Source organism: Trachymyrmex septentrionalis, unplaced genomic scaffold, assembly GCF_001594115.1.
Source record: "Trachymyrmex septentrionalis isolate Tsep2-gDNA-1 unplaced genomic scaffold, Tsep1.0 scaffold60, whole genome shotgun sequence".
NCBI lineage: Eukaryota > Metazoa > Arthropoda > Insecta > Hymenoptera > Formicidae > Trachymyrmex > Trachymyrmex septentrionalis.
The window spans coordinates 2,550,204-2,568,571 of NW_017305779.1; the positions used below are offsets into that span (position 1 = coordinate 2,550,204).

General features: G+C 32.2%; 1 protein-coding gene across 1 annotated transcript in view; it reads left to right on the top strand.

Moving 5' to 3' along the window:
• Positions 1–18,368, top strand: part of LOC108752589 (probable serine/threonine-protein kinase mkcB) — a 75,684-nt gene that overhangs the window by 50,723 nt on the left and 6,593 nt on the right. Inside the window, 4 exon segments of the mRNA XM_018493515.1 lie at positions 1,956–2,316; positions 3,088–3,284; positions 13,586–13,948; positions 15,870–16,066. Coding sequence (XP_018349017.1) covers positions 1,956–2,316; positions 3,088–3,284; positions 13,586–13,948; positions 15,870–16,066 — 1,118 coding nt within the window.

An 18,368-nucleotide genomic window follows, 5' to 3' on the forward strand; every position in this document is an offset into this window, starting at 1 on the left:
TACATGACTCCTGTCTGACGAGTTAAATTTTTTTCTTTGAAGTACATATTTTTCTTTCATTCTTAGATTAACTTCTGTTAATTTTTCAATTAATTAAATGAAAACTCGAAAATGATAATTTTAATAAAAATGCTTAATGCTTTCGCACAAAAACTAGAAGAATAAGGAAATAATATTGAATAAACACGTGGAACAGAATAGAAAGGTTAAGAATCGCTCGCACTTTTAGAAAAACAGCAAATTCCGTTTGATGTAAATGTCACTCGAACATTCCCTTCGAATGAAAGCGCTAACAAAAGCCAATACTGAAAATGAAAATGCGAAGCTCAATGCTTACGCATCCAGTATAGCATGATTGGATTCAAAATAAATGCGAGAAAGAAAATAAGACAACCGCCGCAATAACTTCGCACTTTGCTATTACCGAGTGAAAAGTGCGAAGCTTCAAACTGCGAGAAGAAGTTTGTAGCGCACAATCTTGAGGTTCGCGTCGAGAATTCCAGAGATCCGTTTCCCCAGAGACGAAAAAAGAAAGAGAGAAAGAGAGAAAAAATATAGTATTTTTTATGAACAAGAGCAAATTTCATGCGTGAGATTATCTTGAACGAATGGTAGATAGAAAAAGAGAGAGATGAATTTGCGAAGTTCACGATTGAATTTCTCTTCCCCTTATCGTTTAAAACTACGTTCGAACTCGAGATTGAATTCCTCATCGAGGTAAGAGCCATCGATTGAAATAAAATTTGATGTCGACGATTAATTTTTTCAACCTCGTGATACTGAAATGTTCGAAACGCGCAATCGCCATTATCGTGCATTTATAAACAATATATCGATCTAGCTTTTTCTCGGTATTTAATATCGTTATCGACATCGATTCTTTTCCTCTACTATATAATTATACAGTAAATATTTTGTCGAGACAAGGAAAAACCAGATAATCATTATACCGATTACTATATTGCGTCAAGAGTTGTTTTTATGTGAAATTAATTCATTTTATGAGGAATTAATTAAAATTCATTGAAATAATTGTAAATGATATAAATGATGTAGCGATCTTCTAATCATAAAAAATTATTTTTTTAAGTTATCCTTGTCAAATAATATAATTTTAATTGTCCAAACACATAAAGTCAACTTTGGAACATTCATTAATTGTTACATTCATTATTAGATGCGAGATTAAGATAAGAGTTACAGATACATTTTTAAATGTTGCACATCACTTATATATTTATAATGAAATAATAGCCACGACCGGACGTGCTCAAAGGTAACCATACCGTGAACCATAAAATTATGCTTCTACTCCCGATAGCATCGCCGATGACCTTCGACCTAGTCGCAACGGTGATATAAAGCGCATTATGATAACAGCGTAGCTGAACCACAAAAAGGGTTGCAAGGTTAAGGTAAAAGGATACGAAGAGTGTCATGAGATTATCGATAAAATCTTCCATAACTCCTCTTTATATTACGTTCATCCCAAAATTTTATTATGTTCATCCAAAAATATTATTTTACAATATTTTTCCTATCAACATCAAGAATATTCCATTTCAAATCCGTCCGCGTCAACAAAAAATCGTCGTATTTCAGTAAAGAGGAAATATCCTCTAACAAAAATAATCTTTGTTAAAAGAAAAATTAAATACTATATTAAGAATATTATTACATTGAAATGAATGAATAATTTTTCATATTTTTATCAAAATAAAATATGGATTGAAACTTTCTTGCTATTTATGTCGCATAAATAAAAATATTCTTGACGTTGACGACGGCCTTTTTAGAAGCATTCAATACGTTTGTTTGTCGAGAATGTCGAAAGAATGAAAAGTCGAATTATAAACGCAAAGAGACCCCTAAAAATGTCAAGCGTCGCCTGAGATCAAACAGGAACGCGCTGTGCTTTCGCGCCTTCACTTATGCATCACTTCGCACTTGTATAGGGTTCTTTCGGTGTCGTGAAGAAGGTTTTCAACGAAGAGGATGGCACTTATTACGCTATGAAAATAGTGAGCAAGAGGAAATTAATGAAAAAAACAGGGATATTTGGGAGAATACCACCGCGCAGAGCAGGTGCTGATCCCTTGGCGAAAGTTTATAGGGAAATCGCCATTCTGAAGAAACTCGATCACCCCAACGTCGTGAAACTAGTCGAGGTGCTGGACCATCCCGACAAAGACAATCTCTATCTGGTCTTCGAACTAGTCCACAGGGGTGAAATCCTCCTTATACCCACCGATAAACCTCTGAATGAAGCAAAAGCCAGGCGTTATTTTCGTGATGTTGTCTTGGGAGTCGAGTATTGTAAGTCATTATATACATGTATATTCTATTCACAAAAATTAAAAATTGTTTACAAAGAATTTTTTCCTATAAAAATTCTAGAAAGTCCTATATAATTCAAAATAACGATTAATTATTAAAATTAAATCTCACATATCTCGAAATTAATTAACACGTGCAACGTTTTGAAATTGATTTTATATTACCACAAAAGTTATATTATCACAAATTCGAATAATAGTGTGTAAAATTTAAAATTTCTCTTCCTTTTCCTGTTTTTATCTCGTGAAAAAATTTTTCAAATTTGGAGGGTTGGTATTTTAATCACATAGCATACGCCCACATTTGGCATAAATCATGTTTATCATGTACGCGTTAAATAATAGAAATGCAAATCCTCTCGACAAGCGGATTTGCGTAATGTATCTGGCGCCTATTACGGATCACAACGTTCATCGTGGATCAATGGCAAAAGAGGCGTCATATGCATTACGTAAACTCAGTGATCGTGTTAGTATACTTTACATGAGAGTGTAGTATAGTCACGTTTCAATAAAACATCAAGCTGCTTAGATGATAATCGACTTAAAACTTGTAACATCAGTCTTACTACATGAAGAAGAGAGATATGTAAGATGTATTCATTAATTACGTAACGATCTTCAAGTCAAGAAATATTCCGTATAACGACGAATATATTCAGACTTTTTAGAATTAAATTTTAATAAAAATTGTGTGGATTGTGTTAAAGACAGTATTAGATATATAATACTTTTTTTTTTGTTTTCGCAGTGCATTACCAAAAAATAGTGCATCGTGACATAAAGCCAAGCAATCTATTGGTGGACAGAGACGACAGAATTAAAATCGCTGATTTAGGTGTCAGTACGGAATTAAGAGAATCTGGAGAATTATTAACAGGACAAGCTGGTACACCGGCTTTCGCAGCGCCTGAAACAACCGTTGCTAACGCACAGTACTTGGGACCGGTAAGTTAAAATCACAGCATTATATATTATTCTCGAAGTGTAATGTACAATCGATATCCAGACACAAAAAGAGTAGAATATAATTAATATATATTTCTAGTAATATATTTCTAATATATTCTAGAAATAAATTTCTAGTATACAAAGCCGTGATCACATTGAAATATAAAATAACTTAAAAATTATCGTCTCTGATATGTACAGAAAAAAAATCCTATTACATACAAAATTATCGTATAATGGCTAAACGATAACGAGAATTTATAGCAACAATCTGCACTAAAAAAAAATTTTTTTTATTTCAAAGAAATATCTTTTCTTGCATTAAAAAAAATTATTTCTTAATTGGGTCAAAGAAATTTTCATTAAATTTCCGAAGAAATAATTTTTTTGAATACAAACAAAGAAATATTTCTTTGAAATAAAAACTTTTTTTCAGTGTGGTTCATAAATATGTTTTACAGAAAAAATAATTCTATTACATGCAGACTTCTAATATATTATATTAATGCGTGACTTATTTTCTTTAGGTATCATATAATTCATCTGTATCGTGCCAATCTATCTCCCCATTCTTCTTTGTTGTCTGAATTTATTAATTATTAAAACCGTATTTTTCTGAGCGCTGAACACACGTTTCCATTGTGTTCTTTCATTCGCGGAATCCGATACGCTCGCGATACACATTTGCAATATTCACGACGGCGCGTTGAAGTCGCAATGAAATGAGATCAGACAACAAATAACGCAGCGCTCATCCAAGCGACCGATTTTATTCTGTGAGATTAAAAGTCGATAAATCGGCCGGCTATTACATGTCACTTCCACCCGCAAGTAGTGACCTCTCAAACCGCAGAGTCGACACGTGCGAATTGACCTACATGCAACGGGAGAGAGGTTCCCGATCAAGGACCCCTCGCGCGGTGCATAAATGTTCGTGATTAAAGAGCAAAAAGAGATTTTCCGACCACGTCACTCCCAGGCGTCGATCTCGACTGATTGAATACGCTTCAATTAGAATCGTTAAACTCGCGTACATCGCCTGCTCCGAATAGTCTCCGAACGAACTGAGCGTAGTAATGCAATGTGACGATCCGACAAAGAAAGGCGCAACAAAGTGGCCGATGCAACAGTGAGGCAATTTGCGTGTCCCAGCTGCGTTGAGTTCATTAGGTTGCATACGCTGCAGGCTCTAACCGCGGAGAAAAAAAAAAGTCTGACGTTGCGGGCTAATTCTGAATTTTCGAAGGTTTCGCATTTCACAAGCGAAACGGTTTTGTATTTTATAAAAGTGTTTTAATCGGCAAAAGTCTGCAACACAATAGGACTGTACAAAATATATTCAGTGTTACAAAAAATGAATTTTATTAAAAGTATTTTCAGCTCTCTTTGTTTTAGCGATAATCTTCTCCATTAAATAAGGATCTTTCTTGAGCAAAAATTTTACAGTATATGCCAGCTTTTTGTTATTCAAAAATAAATCTGATATTGACGTTTCATGAAATAAAAATATATGCTCGTAATACACACGCATGGTATACATATATTCGAAAAAACATAGAGATAGTAATTGCCAAGCTTGAATAGTTATATTTCATCCTGTTTTTTTTTCTCTTTTTCTTCAATCAGCGTTTCACGATGGAATGCAATTTACGCGAATGTGTTTTCCTGTGAATATTGATTGCAAAAAAAAAATCTAAATATAGCAATTGAATTTTAAACTACAATCATGTTTAAAGTATCATGTTACACGATGAATGTATGTTAAAAAGATGTGACATTAGTATTAGATATTATAAAATCTTCGAATAATATTATAGCAAATCTAAATATACTTTATTTCAAAACTAAATTATCGTCAAATGATCGCAACTCTTCATGTTTTATTGTTTATATAGATCTGTAAATTTTTTAATTCTCTCACAATGTCATAGCAATAAATTATCTTCGCTCTGCTATATCACAGTTAATCGAATTATGAATAAAAAATGTCTCGACTCTTGCTTTGCACGCAACGTATCGTACAAAAAGCCGAGCCAATTGTTATTTTTCGCTATCTCTTTAATATTAATGCGCATTTTCAACTATCAAGAAAGGTCATAGTTCAGTTATTCTTCATGTTATACCTAGATTCATGTCAACCCTCATGCCATTCATAATCCTAATATAATCATCGTCAAGATTTTCTCATCAACTCCCCTACTGTTTTTTAATATCTCCGGTGGTTTCTTTTCATTCATTTCTATTTATATCTTTCGTATCTTCTACCTCAGCCGCTAATTATCACAGTAACTTCATTATAATTCACCATTAAGTGTATCTACTTGCACGTAAAAGAGGTATAGCATACATGCTAAGTAAATCGAAATGTTTAATCGTATTGGAAACACATAACTCGTAACTTTGTCGTAAAAATTTTGTCTAATTAGTAGCAAGCATAAAATTAACACATATCAATCACGTCATTACGCCTTTGACTATTCAAGAGAGAGAGAAAGCGACAACGAGAAAGAGAAGGAAAAAAACAAAAGAGTATATTTTAGCACAGCAATTATAATTCTGCCCTCATATATCTTCAAGATTACTTAGTCGTGAGTCGAGACTACTGTTATCGCATGACCTTATCGACATACCACGGCCGATCGCTTGAATTTCCGCTGCGTCGAGGAAAGGCGATATCTATAATAAGAGACTCACGACCCGCGAGACCACACGCTCGATTACGCTTAATCAAGTCGCCGTGGCAAAATAAATGATCACTAGCCCGACGAGACGACGTGCTTACGTGAAAATGCGACGAGGGGAAATCGGGAGTGTACCGCAATATCTACGAAATTGCCCATGATACCTAAATAAAAATACACGAGGCTACACGAAATCTTGTGGAATTCAACGGAAACGCGAGAAAAATGGGAAGCTTGTGACAGAATTGGAACAACATTTCGCTGAGTATTTTATATATCCAAAATTTAATAAAAATATTTTCATTTTTATACTATTTCAATATTGGCTACGGACTTTTCTATTGGCTCAAAATGTCAGATTACTTTATTTTGCATAACATACATTCAATTAAATCTGGACATTTACTATTTCCTAAAATGCTCCATGGAATTCCGCAATTTCAGATTGTCGTTAATATTTCTTATTTATTTAATCCTTGCTTTGATTTATCAATTAAAGAGAATTTTAGAAATAACTGCAAACACCATAGTTATTCCCAAAAATTTAATGATAATTGATAATAGCTTTTTTGGCAAAGTATTAAGTGACGTAATATTACTTTGAATACTCTCTAAATTTTTAAGTGAAATATTACTCCAAAAGACTGAAAATTGAGCCAGTCTTAAAAAAAGAGAAAAAATTATTTTTACTCTTGAACAAGAGTAGCAGATTTTCACTCTTTATATGAATGAGATTTCATTCTTTTGGAATAACTTCAAAAAAAGGAGTGAGACTCCATTCTTTTAAAATCTCACTCCAAAAAAGAGTGAAATCTTACTCTAAAAAAAAAAAATGAAAATCTCTCACTCTTGTTCAAGAGAGAAAAATTTTCATTCTTTTTTCAAAAAAAATGCTCAATTCTCACTCCAAAAGATTTAGAGAATAGCATTTTGGTATAAATCATTATCTCAACATTTATTTTTTTATATATCTATAAATTATTACTACGATACACATTTACGTTTAAAGCAAATCTACGCTTATTCATTGAGACATCAAACTAACATTTGTAATTTTAGGTAATCTTTTATGCATATATTTTTTGATGCATATATTTATATATATATATTTTGAATTTTTCGCGAGTCATATCTTGTTTTATTTTTATTTAATTTTCACAGTCATTTCGGTTTAATAATTTTTTTACAATTTTTACGTAGATTTGCTTTTTTTAATCGTCAATTTCACAGTACTCTTTTGCCGCTCGTATTTACAGATATCGATTTTAGATTTTACTTTTTCCCTTGACAAAGAATGTTTCCAACTGCTTTTTATTATTGTAGCAATTTATTTTTATAACAAAAATATCTCCCTTTTGAATATTTTGATCCTCAATTTATTCCACATATGTTCAATACAAAATATTTTCATCGTAATTTAAATGCGAATTTTAATCATCCTTGATTTGAATTTTTTCATTTATTTTACACTTACTCTTGAAAAATAGATTGATGGATTACGTAAAATCTATTTACTACAAAAATACTAACAATTCCATTTAAGAATGCGTTAACTAATGGGATGGATTACAATAAAAAGCAGTCCATAGAGGGGAAAAGTACACCTTCCAAAAAAGTTCAAAATTTTATAGCGAAGCAAGTTATAAGCTGTAAATAGATAAGAAAATCTTATTAATCAGATAATCTGAGGTAGGTATAAGTGGAGCTTTAACAAAACTTTACATCAGACAAATAAACAGGAATTGTAACTTTTTATTACTTCCGCATCTTTTATGGATTTTTAGCTTGATGCAAATAATATATTTTACTCGTTCATTCTAACAGAAGAATTTTTTCAATTGCAAAAACGCATGAGTAAAGAGTGGTACAGAAAGACGCAATACCCACAAATCAACTCGTGTTCGTTTACCTTCCACATTATATTTTCACATTATTGAAATTCTAGGGAAAGCTTAATTAATTTAGCAGTTAACGACTTTGTTCAATTGAGGAATATAAACGTGCACAATGCATCACAAATTCCAAACCTTCTCAGCATAGTTACGCATGTGCATTTAGGTCGAAAGCTTTTCCTTCGAAAACCACCGAGTATCGTAAAATACAAAACCATTTACGGAACGATAATGTATAACCAACAATTTAAAGTAGATGGGAAAAAAATAGTATAAAAGTTAATCTTTAAAGATCAGATAGATATTATTCATGCGTCATTTACGTCTAACCGGCGGAGAGTATTTTTTAAATGTCATAGTATGGAGTTCACGGACGTTAGGTTTAGCTTTGTGAGACAGAAACTGGGTTCCCGTAAGCTTTTTATACATAAGAAACGTTCCCTTTGTGGATCTAATAAACATAGAAGCTTGACATTTACAGATTACGGAAGGCACGCGTGCAGGAAAGATTTTTGTTTAAAAAAAAACCAGACAATATGTCTCGATGTAAACGGAAAATAATATCGAAGAAAATTAGCTGAAATACGAAGAATTATCTTAATTTAACGGAAAATATATATATATATATATATACTCTTTTACTTTGTTCATGAAGGGACTTTCTCGAAAGATTAATGATAAGCTTTTTAGTAAACTAAACAATAGTATGAGATAATTATCGTTTATATTCTACTCCGCTGGATTTGCAGGACGATTTACATCGTTTTGCGCAAACGTTGTTTAATTAATCGCCTTTAATTATGTGCCGACATCACGTCGTTACGAACCTCACGATTTTCACCGTAGGCGATGTGATTTCCGCAAATAAAGCATCCTCCTGACTGCACCGTATTAAAGCACGTCGTATTCTATTCTCTGTTTTGTGGTTAAATGCGCCGCGTATCGAGACTTTAGCTAACAGTTTCCTAGTGTGTTATCGTTCATTCAATGGCATCATCATAATTCAAGATCTGCTATATTGAACACGTTTTACCACTCTCAAACGGTCGTTGAATCTCAGTGTTAAATTATCCAAATTTCTAAAGAGTTTCTGTAGATTTAAAATTTTTTTAATATTAATTTCAGTAAGATGTTTTCTAAAAATTTCAAAAAAGGAACGAGAGCGGATTAAACTTTAAAATTGTTCTAGTTATTTCATTTAAAGTTCACACGAAGTCTAATGAGTTTAATAATCATTTTTCATCGTGCATTAAAAACTATTCAAACGCACATCTTGAAAGCTATAAATAATAAACTCTTGTCGTGTCTTATTCTAAAAATAATCTCGAAATATATTTTTTAAACTGGCCTAAAGTTTTAAGTCGATATTCATATATAGTCGATATTTAAGTACATCAAGACCATCTTAAATACAATTGCTTTCTATTTATGTCAAAACTCAGTTCAAACTCTATTTATGTCAAAAACAAATTCCCATTTGTGACGTCATAACTCAATTAAACACACGTTTCTTTTTATTCTCTGACAAGTAAGATTCAATTGAGTTTTTATTATTTATAATCTGCACAAGTTCGAGCGTGTGTTTTACTGAGTCTTGTTAACTCACATTAAAAGTGAAGTTTATAAACCTGTGATGTTATGCGATAACTTTGTCACTAAAGTAAATAAGTAATGACGTCATTACCTGAGTATAAAATACTCATATAACTTTAGATTTATGCCCGTATTTATAGTCAGACCTTATATTTAAAGCTTCCTTAAAATATATATAAGGTCTGATTATGAATACAAGCATTAGTATCACTTGTATGAGAAGCAATTGGTATCTTAAGATGTTAATATGATCCTGAAACTGGTTTATCACATTTTAAGAGTGTCTTAAATATCAGATTCATCTATAAATAACGACCTTAATCTCTCCTAACTGACAATATCTCTTTTAACAATCTCAAGCAATTTAAAGTTTATTTACATAGAAGATTGTATAGATTACACTTATGATTGTCAGTTCTCGGATTTCCGACCGAAGATTTTAGTCTTTTTGTGAACAAATCTTCTTCGGTTCTCTGGCTGACGAAAACTATTTAATGACGTTTTTTTTAAAAGAACATTGTATTGAAAAGAAGAAAAAAGAAGTATTACAGTACATTAATAATTTGGAAAGTATCGTAAAGTATCTTTTGAAAACACTTAGTCCGATCTTTGGCAAGATAAATGGAATCTCCAGTTTTTAAACCAGAGAAACCTGACAACCTGACAAATAAATAATTATATTGAGAAAAACTGTTTGTAACTATAACTATATATTACTATAATTATATAAAATTCAAATAATATAATTATATAGTAATGATTGAAATTACCCTGATTGAAAAATTAATCAAATAACTATAATTATTATCAATTTCCATTGCCAATTATACGAGTATATATATGGATTGATAGAACTACACGTATAGTTATTATTACTAATACTATAGTAGTCATAATAATAATTATAATAATATGTAATTATAGTTATTAATACCAAAAAGTTTTCTTTCAATTTAAAGATTAATTTTCTTCAGATTGTTATTAAGTTTCGGAGTCGCACAAAAAAAGAAGATATTTCTCTCTTTTCGCGTCAGACAAATTCGGTTCGGAAAAAGAATTAAAGAAGTATATAAGTGAAGGACTCACCATCTGCCAGATATCGTCGTCCAGCAACAATCGCCCATCTTGATGCACCCGTTGCGTCGAGTCATCGATGCTCCTCAATGCAAATGCTCCACTCGATCACATTACACTCGCACAATAAACCGGCACAATAAAGCGATTGTCTGCAGATTTATCCGGATTTACCCCCGATCGATCGACGTCGATCATAGGTAATGCAACACGATCGCGATCGCCCGCAGATCCTCTCGACTTTTGTCACGCGGCGACGCATCCTCGACGTGAAAAATTCCGAGAAGTGGCGGACCGACAACAATCATAGTGGACACGAATGCCGTTTATTGCAGGGATTATTCGATCGCCTCCTCTTAATCTGCCATGACAGCTATCTCCTCAGGCTCTTTCGCTCGACGCGGCTCCACTCCACAGATGTTGAATGACACTCGCGACACAGGACGAGCGAAGCGATGCCGAATAGGCGCGCGTTTGAAGACGTTAAAATAATCTCGCATCGGTTCTATAGAACGCAAAGCGACGTCGATCTCGGACGAATTTCACGAATATCGAGAAATGCATTCATTCACGTGGATGAATCGACGCACCGTGAACAACCCCGTCGTTAAATTAAACATTCCCGATATTGCGTCGTATGCGAAATTCATCCGGGCTGGATAAACAAACACGAAAGCGCGGAACGACTACAATTCATCTTCGTACCGGTGAGATGTCGGCGATGACGCGCGGTGTGAAGTTAGCGGTGCATACGAAATTCGGTTACGTGATCGCGAGCAACTTCGCGCGTCTGTTCGAAGTCTCTAGCGCGTCAATTCGAATTCTTAAGATTCTCACAAGACATTCGTACACAAGACATTCGTAACGCATTATAGCGTGTGATTTACTAGTAATAAAAATAGTAGTAAACTTATCCATAAGGCGATTTCAACCAGTTGAAATTCGCCTTATTGCGAAGTTATGGATAAGTTTACTGTTATTTCCATTTCCGTTAGATTATATAGACCTAAAGCAATATCCTGATTGGCTCATCGGCTTACGTCTTAAGATTACGTCTTACGTTTACTGTTGAGAAATTTCGTGTGCGGCAGCCCTCTAAGGCCCGCGATTGCACAAACGTTACTTTGACTTTAAGCAATACTTAAAACTCTCTCTGACTCGTTTTAAAGCAAAAGAGAAACAGAAAATAATTATAGTCGATTATTCTTCTCACATTCAATCGTAATTGATCGATTTCGTATGCCTTACGACTTATTACATCATATTATTCTCACTGTAAACTGTCCTTTATATTACGTTAAGTAATAAGTACTGAATCGTAAACTGAAGCCTGTACATAATAGTAGTCCTACAACGCATAAAGGGAATTGTAACATAATGTTGTAATAAAAATATTATCATCACTTATAAAATAATGTGTAAAAATTTAAGATTTTAAGATATTTTTTAATTAATTTTTTATTTAATCTTTTAATTATATTTTTTTAATTAAGAAGAAAAACTGTGAATGTTAAGGTATCTCCTTTTATGATTGTTACTCAAAAGAATTCAATTTTGTTAAACAGTTGTTTTTAGTGCTCAACAATTCCATTTGCGAGCTTAGTATAGATTTTCGATTCGTAAATTTTTAATAAATAATATCCCGCTTGCTCTAGCTTTACAAAAGTAGTTTACAAAAGAATCATCGAATATTACGGGGAGATCCCGTTTGCCTACAAATCGATTGCCTACGGTATCGTTTGCCTACATTACTTTCGCCGACAATTCGTTTGCACACAAAAATTATTGTCTACAGCTCGATATTCTATTTTTTAGTGTGAAATGGCCCTCATTTCGCATGGAAGGTATAGACTGTAAACTATAGACAATAATGTATGTAGGCAATAATACATGTAGACAATCGAGCTGTAGGCAATAATAATGTAGGCAAAAGTAACTCTGTTTCTAAAATTTTTATTTGTGTGCAAAAGTGCATGTAAGCAATAGAGCTGTAGGCAATAATACTTGTAGACAATAATACATGTAGGCAATAATACATGTCGGCAAAAGTAACTTCGTTTCTAAAATTTTTATTTGTGTGCAAAAGTGCATGTAGGCGAACGATTGTAGGCAATCGATTTGTAGACAAAAGCAATCTCGAATATTACTTTTAAAAGCAAACTAGAGAAATCTTCTATACATTTTCTCTAGTTTAATATATAGTTATATTAACTTTATTACTCTCTAATGTAAAATATTCCAAAAAATCTGTGTAATTCAGCGCAATATCACAACGAGGAAATTGCGAATAGTAAATAATAATTCAATGCTTCGTCAAATACGAGCTTTTCGTATCAAAGGAATTAAATCGACTCATTACACAAATTCGAATTTGCGTGTTATATAAACATTATTATCATAATCTAATGGAAATGACTTCACAATATTTAGCATTTTTTCCAGTTATCATATGACATATTAATTTTCGCTATTGCATTGTATATATAAAAGTCATGTATTTTGATGAAAGAAATCAAAGCTATAGCACACAAAAAACTTAAGCAGTAAGACGTAAGCAATAAGCAAATTACCATTTTGGATTTACTGTTGCTTACATATTAATTATTATCTTACAGTCTCTACTATGATTGGTAATTTACTTACTGCTTGTTTAACATTTTTGTTTTTGTACCATAGTTCTAAAATTATACATCATAAAAGAATCACGATATACGCCTTTAAACTGAATGCCGTATTAACTGTTGTTAATTTTGTCATTTGATAAATCCAACAAATTTTCTAATAAATCGATTGTACATAATTTATTGTTAGAGCATCAAATACGTATATATTTGGTATTTGTGTTTATTAAATCATCAATATGTTACTAGAACATGATTTAATAATTTAACAATTTATCAGTACGTGTATTTTAAACTTTTTTAAATTTCCAAATAGTAATAAATACCAAATGTTTCAACAAATTTCAAATAAAACGATTATTCAATTTGATCATATTCGACATATACATATCTGTTTAATGATTAAAGATTAATGGCAAAAACATGTCCAATTTTAGCCCTGCGATATATGGTCGATGGGGATAACATTATACGCGCTCGTGATCGGAGATCTTCCTTGGCGCGCTTCCGATAGTACAGCCATTCAAGAGGTCGTTCGTTCGAAACCGCTCATGTTCCCTGATAATCGCTTATCTTCGGAATTGCGGTATTTAATTGAGGGTATGTTGGATAAGTCACCGGAAACCAGGCTCATACTCCCGAAGGTAAAGCAGCATCCATGGCTGACAAATAACGCAACCGAACCACTGCCGGCCGAGGTCGACAACTGCCGCTTACGGGTCACCGTCACCGAGGAGGAGGTCATAAGACTCGGCACTCTGCTTCTCGTAAAAAATATGCTGAAACAGCACAGCTTTCAGGTGAGCAGAGAGTATATATATTTAACTCTATAAATACGGCATTAAAATTGCACCACAAAAAAATAAAAAAATGAAGATTTAGAATTTAAAATTGCACTAAATTCGACATTTTTTTCTTCCTGTCTTAATCGCGCGATATTTCTGATTAATTTTAGTAAACAATCGTAAACTAAAATACTGAATATTTATTCTGTGTTTGTTAAAAAAATACGAAATACATTTTTCTTTTTTCCTCGATGAATGTAAATACACAAATAACACAGTTACATTCAAAATACATTTAATAAATGTTAAAAATCGTATAATAAAACATATAAAGTAAAAAAATAAACGTTTAAAATTGATACATTTTTTAAATTATTTGATAAACGTTATAAAAACATTTATGAGATGTTTATTATAACCTTTATTAAACTTTTTTTTATTAGTTAAAAATACCATTTTTATATGAAATATTTCGACAGTTTAATAAACACATATTTAATAACATTTATTGAACATTTTTCTACATAAAAAAACGTTTCGACTAAATGTTTTTTAAACGTAAATTATTTATTTGGACACTAATATTGTATATTATTAACATCTTCTACGATTGTCATTAATATCTATTATTTCACGCATTCAGATATAGACAGCGATTTGTATATGCCGCGTATGGAACGCCAATTATGATCAAACAACAACTGTTTGCGTTCTCTATTACGGTACGATTTGCGTTCATTCAAAAGCGAAAACGGAGATACGTGCGTCATAATAGAAAAATTGAATGGAGTAAACGTACAATCGTTTTCGTGAAATGTCGCAACAGCATTCTGACATGTTTGACTTTGACATAACGACGTGTACTCGCGTAAATATTACACGACGATTTCGACGGGTGCATGTCGATAATGTTGTATAGTTGTCATAGATTTAATTTTACAAAACGCGAAAAACTAACGGTGACATTTCGCGCAACTGTTTTACTTGTACTCTCTAATAATAAATGGTTACCGAAAGCGATCAATTGACAAATGTCGAAGGTCGATCGTTTCAACATATTATCGGATTACACCGGTTTTTTTATAATCTATATAATTTATCTATACATCAATAATGCTTTTATAGTGTTGATGTAGATATTTTATTGAGCATCATCGTGAAATACTAAAGATTTCGTAACAAGGAACTTCTTTAAAATACAATCTACTTTAAATCTCTTGAACCCCAGTCTTCGAAAAAGAGTGATAATATTTTCACCCTTATGAAAAAGAGTAACAGAGTTTCACTCATTTGGAATGAATCTCTCTCGTTTGGAACGAAATCTTACTGCTAAAAAAGGAGATTTCATTCCTTTAGAGTGAATCTCACTTCAAACGAGTAAAATTTTACTCGAAAAGAATGAAAATTTTCTACTCTTTTTCAAAGATTGGTTCTATTTTCAGTCTTTTGAAATGAAATTTCTCTCTAACAATAAGAGACTCAGAGAGTCTCCAAGTCGACATATAATTATTCACTGTCCGTTTTTTAAAACGTTTTTCTGATAGTACAAGAATCGAATAAAACCACGAAAGAAAGTATCAATGAAAATAATCAACTTCAAGTTTTGTATAAGCTTTTCTTGAGAATGCAAATGGAAAAACAGATAATCATAATTTTGGTTAAAAATGTATTTGGATGATTTCAAGCGTGTGAAACCGTATATTCTTACACTCAAACTAACGTCGACTTTTCACAAACTACTTTTCTCTTCTTCTACCATTCATATGCATTGAGACTTGCACAGGCGACCGACCATTTGAAACAACGTTACATTTTTATCGCTGATGCAGACAACCAGCTTGCGAACTTTACGAGAGAAAACTCGACATCTCGTCTCTCGGGATTACTAGGGCATAAAACGGAGAAATAAGAACGCAAACTTATTTCTACTTCCCAGAATCCATTTCTACCTAAGCGGCTCGGACGGACAGCGGACAACGACGCCGGCACAGAATCGCCGGCGACAGGACCAAAAGTCGGCGTATCATCCTCGCCGCACAGTGATGCGATGAGAGATGCGAAAGCAGAACGTTTTCACGAGGCCGGGAGAAGCAATTCCGCGCCGGATTCCTACGATTGGCACACAAGCGGCAGGTAAATACGCGCGTTACGCTATTCAGGAAGAGGAAAAGGGAGCATATATTTTTCAAATACCATTTCAAATTCTCTCGCACCCGTTATGTACAATAGAATTCTATTTAATGGAATTGTTTATTTGTTGAAACAAGCATTTGCAGAAATAAACGCAAATATTCGACAGAGGATTTTTTCTCGAACGATCTATTAAAAATTTTTTTATAAATATATGAATGTTTTCTGTATCCACGCAAGATATTTCGAATTTGTAAAATACATCAATACTTTATTTATATTAAAAACAAGCGATAATAAGAAATTTATTTTTGTACATCAAAAGAATAAATCGCGTGTGGCTATAACTTATCATGTATTATAAGTTAACCGATAGTGAAAAGCATCATTATACAGTAAATGCAAAAATATTTGTATAGGAGAAATATTTATAGAAAAAACTTTATTTGTAGAAAATAAACAAGATTATTAACGAGCAATTTATTAATAATGTATTTTGTTCTAATATAAACAAAAGAACTTCACGAAATAACCGTGTTCATAATTTTAGAAGCTGAATTTCTCGACAGTATTGAATGCTTTTTATGTGTCCAAGTAATACAATTTTTCATTTTTGTTTATTTGAAAAATATAATTATATTTGAATTATTTCATCACATATTATTAAACAAAATAATTTTAAGAAATATACGACCAATTTAATTTTTATTAATAAATTGCTAATTAATTATGTTTACTTTTCAAAAAAATTAGTTTTTTTAAGGATATTTTCGGATGTGAATAATTTACATTCACTGTACATACACCACAATATTATTCTCTCTTGTTTTTAATAAACTTTCTCCTTAATTAATTTCTCTTTTATTTGCATATTGGCAGACAATTATCGTTGGAAAATCCCTTATCACCTGTGACGGAAACCGAGAGGAGATAGTGCCACTGTCGATAGAAGTAAAACGGAACATCCCGATTGAAAAAACAAACCAACATCAAATGGAAGATAAATTAGGATTGATCATTGATCGGGTATATTCAGTGAGCAACCGCGATATCAAAAGGCGAAATCGTCGAACGAACCAACGAAAATTTAATCTTCCAGAGAACTGTCGTTATCGATTTCACTCTCATCGCTTGTATCGTCAAACCCACGGGGCATTGCTTTCAGTTTTGCAGGTAAGAGCTCCGTGAGTTATTTATGAATACACGAAAATTCCTAACCGGCGAGGCTAAAGCGGATCGAGGACTTGCTGAAAATGTTTCTGCTAGATGTTTTTATATGAATAAAAATGTAACGTCGCATTTGAGCGTTTCGCATTGTATTACGGTGATATTTAGTGATCGTTATTGCTTGACCATGGTAGAATAGGAAGTATGTTATTTACAATTGATCATTGTGTGCATAAACAGCTCATCGTACAATCCTCAAAAGAATATGGAAGTATTATTATTACATTTACTTCGCTATTGACTGCCAATAATCTCTATTTAAATAAAAAGTCCGGGAAATTTAACGACTACAATATGGTAATATTTAATATAATCGACCAAATATTATTTCGTTCTGCTTTTTATTCGGTAATTTTTAAAAACAATTTGTATGAATAATGAAAAATTGACAATTTGTATGAATAACGAAAAAAAGATATACGTATCACTAAGTCACTTTACTAAGATTGATGACGCGATCAAATATTTATAAACGTTATAGCCGCATGTGTAAAATTGAGTAAAATAACAAAATGTAGATAATACATTTGCAGAGGGATCCGAAATTAAGACATGCCTCGCCGGAGGTTTTAATTCTATTGACGTTATAACGAATTCGTGTCCGAACGCACACGTTTGTAAATAATTTCAAAATTTAAAGTTATATATACCTATCACCAATCCAGTGCTAGAGAGAACCATTGAAAAAAAATATTTTATATTTTTTTTACGTTATAATATAAAAATGTTAAAAGTCTAGTACGAGTGGCATGCGAATTGAAAACTTGTTCTCTTTTTTTTTATAAAATTCATTTTTGCTCTACTAGTTGCCATGCTCAATGTCGATAAAATTCAAGGTGAACATCCATCTTACAAATATTCATTTAGCTTAAAAAAATTCTATTATAATTTAAATAAAATGACAAAAAATAGAATGTTTTATATTTATTGTCAATTTGAATATTTTCTATTAGATTCTATCTACAAATATTGAATGTCATGATAAATCTACAAATTGCAAACATATTTTATGAATACAAAAAATATGGAATAAGAAATTAAAAAAGAAGTTCTTTGCATTAGTAAAGAACTTGCGTTA